At 41.5% G+C, this 12,933-nt stretch overlaps 1 protein-coding gene across 1 annotated transcript in view; it reads right to left on the bottom strand.

Annotated features, from left to right (window-relative positions):
- Positions 1-12,933, bottom strand: part of GSAP (gamma-secretase activating protein) — a 73,352-nt gene that overhangs the window by 47,445 nt on the left and 12,974 nt on the right. The window contains exons 4-8 of the mRNA XM_070424572.1: positions 12,014-12,083; positions 11,654-11,707; positions 6,584-6,672; positions 4,056-4,125; positions 2,837-2,886 (exon numbers count right to left, since the gene is read on the bottom strand). Of these exons, the coding sequence (XP_070280673.1) occupies positions 2,837-2,886; positions 4,056-4,125; positions 6,584-6,672; positions 11,654-11,707; positions 12,014-12,083 (333 nt within the window). The remainder of the gene's footprint in view (positions 1-2,836; positions 2,887-4,055; positions 4,126-6,583; positions 6,673-11,653; positions 11,708-12,013; positions 12,084-12,933) is intronic.

Below are 12,933 nucleotides of genomic sequence, written 5' to 3'. Positions count from 1 at the left end.
AATCGTGCACCTCTGATTCTGGCTTGCAGATGCCCAGAGGTGAGGGAAGTGTCGCTGGAGAAAAGATCCAAGAGGGCCTGTTTGTCTCTAAACCTTGGAAAGCCATCTTGCTTCCATTTTCCTGAAAAATGTTAGGTTCAGGTCGATTTGGGAACTCTTTCAGATAAAGGTATATACCGACAAGCTCTAGCTGGTTTGGCTCAGTGGATAGAGTGTGGGGGAACTGGTTTCATTCCCGTCAAGGGCACATGTCCAGGTTGCAGGGCTCCATCCCCAGTAGGGGGCGTGCAGGAGGCAACCGATCAATGATTATATCTCTCTCCTCTCCCTTCCTCTCTGAAATCAATAAAAATATGGTGTGTTTGTTTGTTTTTTTTAAAAAAAAGGCACATACTGACAAGAACCTCATTACCAGAGTGTGGCAACCCGGGTTCACATCTCTAGAACTATGTCATCTCTGAGTCTTGGTTTTGTTATTTCCTGTAAAAATGGAATGAGTATAACACCACCTCCATCATGCAGGAATGTGAGGAATGCATGGAGCCGCACACTGCCTCAAGAAGCTGTGGCCTAAGCCTTTAAGAATGAAGGCAAAAGTGCCTCTCACAGTAGGGCACACATGGACCACGGATGCTGAGGCTGCACCCTCTGGGCAGGGAGAAGCCTTTCTGGGCTGCTGACAAGTACCCGCTGCCCTCGCTGTCTGTACAGTGTCTTCTTGGCTCCCAAACCCTCTTCCAACCAGCCAGTCCTTGGTCTATGCCGCTCCCAGCTTCTGAGCCCTGCTTGTTTACTTACATCTCTCCCCTAAATTCTCATCACAGGCTTTGGGATCTTGCCTTGTTCTTTCCGCTCTGACCACTGGCCGTGATCTTGCCCTCCCATCCACTTAGTCACTGGTGGCCCAGAGCTCTAGCCACACATGTTTTTCTAACCATAGATGGTCATGTTCCAGCCTGGCCTCTTGATATAAGGCAATCAATGGTAGATACATGTTAATAAATGTGATTTTCCATTTCAATTTTCTTCACATAACTTTAAAATTAAAATCTGCAAACACTATTTTGATGCTGATTTAAATATTGAAGGACATTTTAAATAACAAGAAGATATTAACATCACATACAAATTGTCAAGAAAAGACAACCCAGTAGAAAAATAGAAAAAGAAAAAAACAACTAAACAATGTTTAGAAAAATTCAAATAGCTAATAAGCATAGTGGATGTTCAAACTCACTAATACCAAGGGAAATGCAGACTAAAATATTAGTATCAACTTACACCCACCAAATTGGAATTTTTTAAAAAAAGACAAATACACCTATTCATGGTATGGATAGAGAAAAGGGTTTTGCTATACTTTGCTTGTAAAACTGTAAATTGTTACAATTTTCTTGAAAAGCAACCTGGCAAAATCTATTGACTTTTATTAAAGCATCAACCCAATTATCCATACCTGAGGATTTAACCCCGAAATATGTGTACCGAATATGGAAAGCTATAGACACAAAAATGTGTGAGACAATTTCTAATGCAAACAAATACAATAAGTTGGTAATCAAGTAAATGTACATCTGTGTGAAAATGGTTGAAAACTGTGTACATTAAGTACTTCTAAAGACAGTAAGTTGGAACTATTCTAGGTGACCCACAGATCATTCCACAAAGGTGAGTGAGGAAGGCGCGAACAATAAACAAACCCCTAGGTGTGTTAGGGGTGAGGATGAGAGACAACAGACGTACAGAGAAAAGCATGATAGGATACATACCAGGTTGTAAACAAAAATAAAGGTGAGAAGGTGAGGAAGAAGTGGAAAACAAGCAAAAAAATAAAAGAAAATTAAACTACATAAAACCCCAGCATACATGTTATGATCCCATTTATTATATATGTATATGTATCTATAGATAGAAAATTAAAGAAAAAAGTTATATATTTGTTTAGAAGCCTGTAAGGATACCCATGCTATATTATGCAAAAGCAAAAACAAAAGCAGCAAATTAATATATATGTTATAATTCTATTTTGCTAAAAACAATTGAATCCTTGTATATATGCACCTGAGCAAGGCAAAAGATGTGGAAAGGGTCACACGAGGCTGTCATTACAAGTTATCTCAGGAGACCAAATTGGAGGCTGAGATAGAGGTAAAGAGAACATTTAATCCATACACACACACACACACACACACACACATTAGGTTTGTTGTTGTTAATCCTCACCAAAGGATATTTTTCCATTAATTTTTTTTTTTTTTTTTAGGGAGAGTGGAAGAGAGAGGGAAAGACAGAGAAAAACATTAATGTGAAAGAAATGCATCGACTGGTTGCCTCCTGCAGGAGCCCTGACCAGGGCCCAGGCTGGGAAGTAGCCTGCAACCAAGGTACATGCCCTTGACACGAATCGAACCCGGGACCCTTTGGTCGGCAGGCTGACGCTCTCTCCATTGAGCCAAACCAGTTAGGGCTCCTTTGTATATCTTGTATTAGTTCACATTTTACAACAGCAACACTATAAGTTGAAAGACAGCAAACAAAGAAAATATTGTTTCTATAATGCTAGCCTACTTTTTAATGTTTTTCATTGATTTTAGAGAGAAGAAGGGAGAGGGAGAGAGAGAGTGAAACATTGATTATATGGGGGATGGAACCCGCAGCTTGTATGTGCCCTGACCAGCAACCTTTCGGTGCACAGGACGACACTCAGCCAACCGAGCCACTCCGGCCAGGGCACATTAACCTTTCACAGTCTAGAAATGTCATTCGTGGGGGATGGAGGGCGGGGGGGGGGGGGGGGGGGGGGCGCTCTGAAGCAAAAGGAACTCCAAATACTTACCACTCTATTTCCATCTTCTTGGATGACTTGGATATGAAATTGTTCAATATCTTTAAACAAAGAAGCAATAGAAAGATCATTTAACCTTTATGAAAAACATGAGTACTACTTTTTCACCTAACCATTGTGAATAATTTTTTTATTAAAAAAAGGGGGAGATTAAACAACTGACTGAAAAATATTATCACAGACAGTAATCTCACAATAAAGCAGGGGTCCTCAAACTACGGCCCGCGGGCCACATGCAAATACAAATATTGTATTTGTTCCCGTTTTGTTTTTTTACTTCAAAATAAGGTATGTGCAGTGTGCATAGGAATTTGTTCATAGTTTTTTTTTAAACTATAGTCCGGCCCTCCAACCGTCTGAGGGACAGTGAACTGGCCCCCTGTTTAAAAAGTTTGAGGACCCCTGCAATAAAGGTTCAAAACACAACCTCCCTTTACAGTCTCTTTCAAGTCCAATATTTACCCTGCTCCTCAATATCAACAATGCGCACATAAACCTTTCTGCTCCTCTATACCTTTTTGCTTCCCCTATACCAGTGATGGCGAACCTATGATACGCGATGTCACCTCTGACACGCGGACTCATTTTTTTGGTTGATTTTTCTTTGTTAAATGGCATTTAAATATATAAAATAAATATCAAAAATATAAATCTTTGTTTTACTATGGTTGCAAGTATCAAAAAATTTCTATATGTGACACGGCACCAGAGTTAAGTTAGGGTTTTCAAAATGCTGACACGCCGAGCTCAGAAGGTTCGCCATCACTGCCCTACACCATCGTTCTTATGTGCAACTACTAAGGGCTCATTGGTTAGGGTTTGCTTGCAGTTTCCTAACACCGAACACCCGTTTGTATGAAAATATCAAATAGAAAACTCAGAGAAGATACTGGGGAGGCTTTTTTGTAGGGAGCAACTTCACATTAACAAAACTGAACATGTTGGGTGAATGTGTAGAGGTTCCCTTTCTCTCAGTAAGCAATTTAGATTCGTTCATCCTACTGACCTTCTGCCAGTTCTAGTTACAAAAGTGTGAGACAGACAGCTGGGCAACAGCCCTTCTACAGGAGTCCCAGGTCTCAAATGGACATTCATGGCCCGCAGAGCCTCAACACTGGTGAGTGGGCCTCTAGAAAAGTCAGTCCTGGCCCCTGCTTCAATAGGAGAGTCCACTCATGAAGTCCCATACACCACCTAAAGATGCACTTACATTTCTCCTCTGAAATCAGTAACAGACGGTTCTCTGGCAAGAGATGACTGTCAGCATGCGGGTAGAGGAACTGCAAAAAGAAAATCAATCAAAACCATGAGCAACTACCTTGTTTACACAACTATTTCAAAAGCTGTATTTGATCACCATATTGCTACATACCAGAGAAGGGGCTGGGGACCACAGAACAGTGCAGGTGAGTCACACATTTAGGCACGCACACGTTACAGATGGAAAACAGCAGGAAAGCGGAACGCTTTCAGGAGCTCAGTTTCCCAGGGGGAAACTGACTGCAGGTCTAACATAATTCATTTAAATGGTAAGGCTAGCCCTGACCAGTTTGGCTCAGTGGCTAGAGCGTCGGCCTGTGGACTGAAAGGTCCCAGGTTCGATTCCGGTCAAGGGCATGTACCTTGGTTGCAGGCACATCCCCAGTAGGGGGTGTGCAGGAGGCAGCTGATCGATGTTTCTCTCTCATTGATGTTTCTAACTCTCTATCTCTCTCCCTTCCTCTCTGTAAAAAAAAAATCAATAAAATATATTAAATAAATAAATAAATAAATGGTAAGGCTAAAGTGTAAGCTATCTCTAGAGACAGGGCTTCCTATTTGGAAAATGTGATTCTCAAGTCAATCAGAAACAATGTAACATTTGTACAGAAAGCTCTGTTTCACATGGCACAAAATAAGGGCGATCAATACATTGGTTGTGCAACTAACCCCTAGTATTTAATTAGAGAGCTAAGTAAACGTACCCTCTATTACAACCTCAGGTCCCACATCCAAGAGACAAAGCACAACACAGCCAGGGACTTTCCAAGAAAGGACAGTGAGTCACAGTGTGGCATGTGGTGGAGGACTTGCAAGCCTCAAAGAATGACTGCCCCTGGGAAGGAAAGGGGAGGCCACCCCACGCCTCCTCCTCAGTGCTCTCCCACATGTGACAAGCAGGCAGCCAGAAACCCAGGGCCTGACGCTGTCAACCGTGATATGAGAGAACACTGGTCATGGGATGAGACTCCAGTGACTTAATTCTTTCATCATCAACAGGTTTACTCTAAATCAGCAGGTTTGTCTTGCAACATGAAAGCTTACTAGAGAAGATTCACCAGTGAATTTCATTTTTTCCCTCCAAACTTGAAAGCATACTGAAAGGACACAACCTTTAACCTCCCTATGGTATAGCTGGCAGCCTCTCTAAGGACTAGGAACATTTTTTACAACCTCTATTACCTGGTGTCCTAACTTTTCACAACGACAAATTGGAAATAGAAATGGTCAAATTTTAAAAATTATCTGTAGTCAGGTTTGCCTTTTAGAATTGAAAAACAAAACATTAACTATATACCATTCTTCATAGCAATAACTTCACAATTATACAATAGATAGCAAGTGCAGAAGTCAGCTACAAAAATAATTCAGAATTTATCATCTCCTGACTTGTGAAATGGGGCACATCGAGCAGGGTACTTTGAGTCCTGGGGAGAGGAGAAGCAAAAATGAGTGACACCGCATGCATAACGGAAGAGTAGATGCTCAGTGTCTCCACACAAGGAGGTACTCCCACAGGAGATGGCGTGGCCTCCCCTGGGGCCACACAGGTGGCGGGCATGCTCGCTTAGGACCGCGACCCGGACGAAGGAGCTGTGGAGTTCTAACCCTCTGCCTGGTCCTTGTGCGGCCATCAGTGAGAACATGATTTTGAAAGTCCCACTTAGGTGCTGGTTGTTTTTCTTTCTTTTATGAAGCAACCCTAGAGCAAGGCCTAGAAGTCAGAATATAAATCAACAGGCTGCAGACACAGCTCCACAAAAAACTGCAAGGTTTGGGGTGTTTTTTATTTTATTTTACTTTATTTTATTTTATTTTTTGCATTGTGAGTAAGAAGCTATAAAGACATAAGGAAATATTTATCTTCACAGATATGGAGCTTCGATTGTTCATATTCATCAATGGAGAGTTCGCATGATAGGGGTGCAGGTGGGTGTCTAATTATCCACTGGAACTATCTGGAAGATGCACCTCGTGCTGCAGGGGAACTCTCAAACGGCACCCGGTTAGGATCCAAACCTCAGCTCTAGAAATGTGTGCCCTGGGTAACAAATTCTCCACCGTTTTGAACATGTCTGCGAATGACTGTGAAAGGACCAGGAGTACTGATTTTGGGTTACAAATAAATTTTAGCAGAATTTGTAAATTCAGAATGAGCAAGCAAGGAGGGCTGCCTCTATCTCGTCCCCCTGCATTGTTCACACAGTGCTTCTACGCCCACTTCACAGAGCTGATCAATTACGGGGTTAAGTCATTTAATCAGACAAAACATGATCTAATAGAGACAGAGGGACCAGGATCATTTTAAAGATTCCCATGTTTGCAAAGGAAGAGCGGATAATTCCTGCCATGCCATGTATCAGAGTGCTTTGAGGGTAAAATGTAGCAAAGTATGTGAAGGCACTTGGTAAACACCGCTGCCTCTAGGCTCAGGCCTTTTGATTAGTGACATAAGTGTTAAATGACAAGCTCACTCACCTGAACCCAAACATAGCTATCCACCGCTTTCAGAACCTTCACATTGTTGACGGGGTGGATTTCAACCAACAGAGTTAAGCACTTTGATCCTACAAAGTGAAGGAGGCTTTTAGAAACGAAGACCAGAGAATCACACATTATTTTCTCCACATAGGTCTGAACTTGGAAAATGTACATGTGTTACCTGTTGTATCACACAAAGAAAAATAATTTTCTTAAAGTTTACTGTGACATTTCTTAGAACCCCAAACAGACACAAAAAAACATCATAAAGGAGAGGCCGACGCACACGGAGTGAGGAACCAGTTCCTCCCATTCCTCGGCCACTTTTAGCGCAGCTTCACAGGCCCTCACAGCTTCACAGGCCCTCGCAGCTTCACAGGCCCTCACAGCTTCACAGGCCCTCGCAGCTTCTAAGTCTAAATAAGACCGTTTACTTCAGCGTCACTCCAGTTCTGCAGCATGGTGGCAGGTGCAGTTTGTATGTGGAAATATGAAGATACCCCTGATGCATGAACATGTTTGAGCTGACAGCACCCATCAGTAGGACAGGGTAGGCTTCCCTCAGGAATGGGTGGAGCTGCTCTGATAAACACCCACTTATTTCCTCAGTGTCACTTTCAAGCAAATGTCAACAAAGATAGCAGCTAGGAGGAAGTCCTTGGACACAGGCTATAATGGGATTATCACAAATATCCAAATAGAGGCCCAAAGTTCCCCTCCCTCAAGATTAAACTTCAAAAGGAGTTGCCTTATAGTTGAGTTCTTATAAAGACTACTGTTCTCTGGTACTTTTCAATGACTTCATTTTGAATGACAATGTATAATTTGGGGATAGCACAGCAGCCTGGAATGGACTCAAAGCCAGTTTTCACTATTTAAGAAAGTAACCCGACAGCACTCTTCATTTAATTTTTTTAAAAAGGCAAAGAATGTAAAACAATTTCTGGGATAGTCCTCCTAATTGCAAGGATTGGACATCTCTATAACTTGCTTTTAAAGATTACTTACAAATCAAGACAGTGAGTGAGTTATTATGTGGGATCACAAATATATACAACAGAACAAGAAAATCAAATGTTGTTTGGTCAATGGGTACTTGTAGCTTCGAATAAAAATCCAGGATCATACACTGATTAAAAAGGACTGTATTCCCAATAAATGGGATAAAATAAAGGTGAGGTGCTTTAGGAATTTGCCTGGTGACACAAAAAAATGGTTCTAGGAATAAAAAAGACCATGGTGTCAAAGATACTTGTGATGAAAATAATAGAAATGTTCTGTGAAATGTGAGAATGAAGACAATTATAATTGAAAAGTAAAAAATTATTTTTTTAAATGTGAGCATGAAAAGAAAAAGCAATTTTCCTATTGAAATAGGAATATTTAGGGGTAAAATAGGCAGGTTTAGGGGATTTTTATAATTAAGGGGGTCCATGGAAGAAACACAGGGCTACAGAGCTACAAAGGTTACATTTCCATAAGACAAGGGAATTTGAAGAGGCAGCAGTTACATTTCCATAAAACAAGGAAGTTGGAAGCAGCAGAAGTTACATTTCCATAAGATAGGGGAACTGGGAGTAGCCAAGGTCTATATTTACAAAATAAAGAAGAAGGGCCTCACATGCCCCATGTGAGGTTTGACCTTTGAGCTCAGGAGTTGCTATAGTGACCAAATCAAAGGGAAATAGTGGCCAATCAGAGGGGATATTGAGGCACAAAAAATGCAGCCTTTATAAACTGGGGGAAAAGGAACTCAGTGGGACTCTTTTCCCCTCCCTACATAGGAGTCCGTACTTGTTCTTCAATAAATCTCCACTTTTGCTATACCATCTTCCATCAGTGGTTTCATTCTCTGATTCTGACAGACAAAGAATCTGGGGAAGCCATCCTGCCCAGGGGAAAACTGCGTGATCCATTCCAAAATTCCCATATCATTATCATTTTACTAGAGGCCCAGTGTGCAAAAATTTGTGCACTTGGGGGGTCCCTCAGCCCACCTGCACCCTCTCACAGCCTGGGAGCCGTCAGGGGATGTCCACCTGCCAGCTTAGGCCCGCTCCCCTGGGGGATTGGGCCTAAGCTGGCAGTCAGACATCCCTCTGGCAGATCGGGAGTCCTTGGGGAATGTCTGACTGCGCTGCTGAGGAGGCGGCAGAGGCTCCCGCCATCAGCCTGGCTTGTGGCTGAGCCGAGCTCCCCCTGTGGGAGCACACTGACCACCAGGGAGCAGCTCCTGCATTGAGCATCTGCTCCCTGGTGGTCAGTGCGCATCATAGCAACTGGTTGTTCCCGGTCATTCCGCCATTAGGGTCAATTTGCATATTACCCTTTTATTATATAGGATGTTCTTTGAATTTGGTATAACTACATTAACTTATTAAGTAGTATAGCTGGCATCTGACTATTTTATTTCTTGCCCTAAAAGCTTATATATTTTAATTGGGGCAGAAAAAACTTTGGGGGGGGGGGGCAGGCAGGGGAATCTTCTCAGTGGAAAAAAGGAATCACTTTATGTTTGCCCTTTTTGGCAGTGAATTGTACCCAAATGAGATAACCAGCTATCAACTAAATTAACTTGCCTGAAAATGGGAGGATTTTCAAGGACAGAAGCCATTTTCCTACACTAATATTTCCCTTCTTTAGAGCATCAGAGAGACATCTAACTAATATAATTAGCATAATGATAAGAATAATTGTTCCAAAGGGAATTTCTCTCAGTAACATATCATGTGCTTTCACAGTGTACCAGGAAGCACTCTGAATTAAGACTCTGGAGACATCAGTTCTAGTGTAAGCTCTGCCACTAACCTAATATAAACCTTTCAGCAAGTCACAAAGATTTCTAGGCATCCCTACCTTATTATTTTAAAAATAAAATGAAGAACTACAGGACCAGATTATTTTTACAATTACTTTCAACCATAAAAATCCCATGGTTCCATGAAATGTCTAAAATTGTCTTAAGAATTTAGAGAATCCAGCTATCAGTGGAGACTGGGAGGGCATCTCTGAAGGGAAAGACGGGGCCGTGGGACATGGGCATCCAGGAAGTAGAAACAACAGGATCAAAAGCTACAGCAGGGAATGAACTTCGAGGGCGTTAGGCTAAGTAAAAAGTCAGACAGTCCTGGCCAGTTTTTCTCAGTGGTTAGAGTTCGGCCATGAATGGAAAGGCTGTAGGTTCCATTCCCAGTCAAGGGCTTGTACCTGGGTTTTGGGTTTGTTCCAAGTTCTAGTTGGGGTGCATGCAGGAGGCAACCAATCAATGTGTCTCTCTCTCATCAATGTTTCTTTCTCTCTCTCTCTCTCTTTCTCTCTCTCTCTCTCTCTCCCCTTCTCCCCCTCTCCCCCTCTCCCTCTTTCGTCCCCCTCTCCTCCCTAAAAATCAATGGAAAAAATATCTCACAAAATAGAAAATAACTAGGAGGGGCAGGGACCTAATCCAGCCTTGTGATTGGGAAGAATATAAGCAACTGGGCCTGTCTCTCCTTGGTAAAGGGATGTATTCTCCCAGGAAATCAGGGTCATATCCTGATTTTGTTCATACCCTTGTTTTAAAGGTCAGGACACCAATATCTTAGATCCTATTTCGCTTAAGCTCATCCAGTTCCATTACCTCTGATGTGAGCATTGCACCTGATTCTAAGAAGAGCAGAGAATGCTGAGAGCAGGACAGGGCACAGAAGAGGGAAGAGGACTGCTGTAGTCCTCAGTGTAACATGGCAGGAGGGAAGGCTGGGTGAGTAATACATGAGATTTCAGACACTGCATCCCGCTCAACAACATCTCCCAGAAACTCTTCTGCTGAGGATGAGAAGGTCCTACCCCGACTTGAGTCTCTCTAAGCTGGCTCTGTGGGAGCCCAGGACTGCCTCATAAGCCTCGTGTGGAAAGTATGTAACAGGGTTTTTCCATTACATGCAACTGCAGGTGGATATATCCGAGTGGGAACTATGCTAACAAAAGAAGGAGTTTAAGTGCCGAATAAACAGAGCAGATGGAACACACTGCAGGATTGGAATAGCAAGAGATTGAAGTGAGATCCACTAGGCCAGAGGTTGAAAAATGGGAGTCCATAGGCTAGATTCAGCCACAGATGGTTATCATTGCCCAAGGAGAATTTTTAAAAAATATTTGAGCCAACATTTAAAAGTAAAATTTTTGCATCAACATTGATACTTGTCCTTTTTAAAAAGAAAATCCTCACCTGATATATGTTTTAATTGACTTTTAGAGAGAAAGGAAGGGAGAGAGAAAGAAACATCAATCGATTGCCTCCACACATGCCCCAACCAGGGATCGAACCCAAAACCCAGGTATGTGTCCTGACCAGGAATCGAACCCACAACCTTTTGATGTACGGGACGATGCTTCAAACAACTGAGCCACCCAGCCAGGACCATAATTCTCTTGAAAAACTGAAAAGCTGATCCCACTGGGCTTCCTTCGAAGATGGGGCATCCCCACCCACCACTAGTCCCTATAACTCACCCTCAGGGCAATTGCCACACCTCTTTGCAAACCACTGTATCCCTAGCAGAATGCATAGTGCCTGACCCACTGCAGGCATGCAATATTTATTGGGTTCTGAGCAGAGAGATCGATATTACAAAATGTTAAAAGGATGGCAGGGGGGCATCACATAGATAACAAACTATGAAGTGGGCCTTGGCAAATGTGTAGAATTGATTTTATATTGAGAATTGATGGACTACTCATATTGCATTATGCATTGGTCAACAGTTAACCAGATATTTTTTTGTAAATGGTATTGTTAAAGAAATACCAAACTTTTACCCTTTACATCAGCTCCTGACCATGGGGTTCTAATATGTTCTCAATGTGTACTTTGCAGGTGCTAATTGCCTTTTTATACTTCTGCCGTTTACTGTTATAATATTTTCTGTACTTACTTGTTTACTTGAAAAAAATTTAAACTCTTTTACGTGCTTGACCTTTACCTTTTCATTCTGAGATAAAGCTATTTGTAAAGGTGCCTGAAATTGGACTAAGTCGTTCAATAAATCTTCATCTATCAGTAAGCACTAGAAAGTATAATTTCATTACCTGGTTGAAGCTCATTCTTTCTTCCTTCTTTAGTAGATTGAACTAAACTTGCAGCTAATGGGGAAAAAAATAAGTCATTACAAATGATTCATGCAGTGGCTTGTTCAAGTTTACTATTTGCTATGTGAATTAAGTGAGGGCTCAAAGCATCTGTCGGGGATGATTAAGGAGGAATACCAGGCAATCTTTTTTTGTAAGTAGACTCAACAGATTCTTTATTTCACATCTAATCCCCTAAGAGCTTCTCTTCACAGAAAATCATTGTAATACACTAATCAAATATTGTAAAAATTCAATACTTTGAAACTCAAAAAATGTAATTTAGTTCTTGACATGTAGCATTAAAAGAGTTCAACTTACCAAGCAAAGTTCTCTCACTGTTGACAGAGCAACTGACAACTTGCAAGTCTTTCTCGAACGTATAGAGATGCTATTAAAATAAAGCATTTTTTAATTGGGGGTTTCATATACAGATTCCCACTTAGCTGTCTACAAAATATCATTGTGGCAAACATTTTACTTAAGAACCCTCAATGAACCAGTTTATTCATACTGAGGAATTTTTTATTATTTTTTAAGAAAAAAAAATGTGCTATTGCAGGCCATGTTTGGCACTGAAACTTAGCAGTGAGGAGCACAGACCTTGGAGCCAAACTAGACCCAGGTTTTAATCCTGACTCTGCCACTTGCTAGCTGTGTGGCTTTGGACAAGTTACTCAACCTTTCTATCCTCCCATCAGTAAAATAGGAATCATACTACCTATCTTATGAAATTGTTAGAATAGGATCAAGTGAGATGATCCATATGAAGCACTTAATACAATGTTTGCCATACATAAGCACCCAAATGTTAGTTATTAAAATTACTGAGGCAAGTAAAGTTTTAATCAAATTATATAACATGATATAATTAGCCATGTCTAAGAGACTCACAAGTACATCTCTTCTAGGACTCTTGTATTTAGTGCATTGGCAAAGTAACCTATCTTTATTTTTATTGTCTTGCTGCTGTTTGAAATTTTGCAAACATTTGCTCCATTTCCTTGAATATTAAAGAAAATGAAAATGGTCACTCAGAAGGAGGATGTGAAGCACAGACTGAGGAACTGGAGACAATTACTTATATTGGGCAAACTTATAAAGTACACTCTGAGGATAAAGAAGATAAAGAGTCTTAGACGTCAGAGGAGAATGGGTTAAGACAGCGGTTCTCAACCTGTGGGTCGCGACCCCTTTGGGGGTCGAACGACCCTTTCACAGGGGTCGCCTAAGACCTTTGG

The sequence above is a fragment of the Myotis yumanensis genome, unplaced genomic scaffold, assembly GCF_028538775.1.
Source record: "Myotis yumanensis isolate MYYU_CA2020_CCGP unplaced genomic scaffold, mMyoYum1.0.hap1 SCAF_9, whole genome shotgun sequence".
Taxonomy (NCBI): Eukaryota; Metazoa; Chordata; class Mammalia; order Chiroptera; family Vespertilionidae; genus Myotis; species Myotis yumanensis.
Note: the sequence above shows the minus strand (reverse complement) of the source record. Positions and strands in the feature narration are given on the sequence as shown.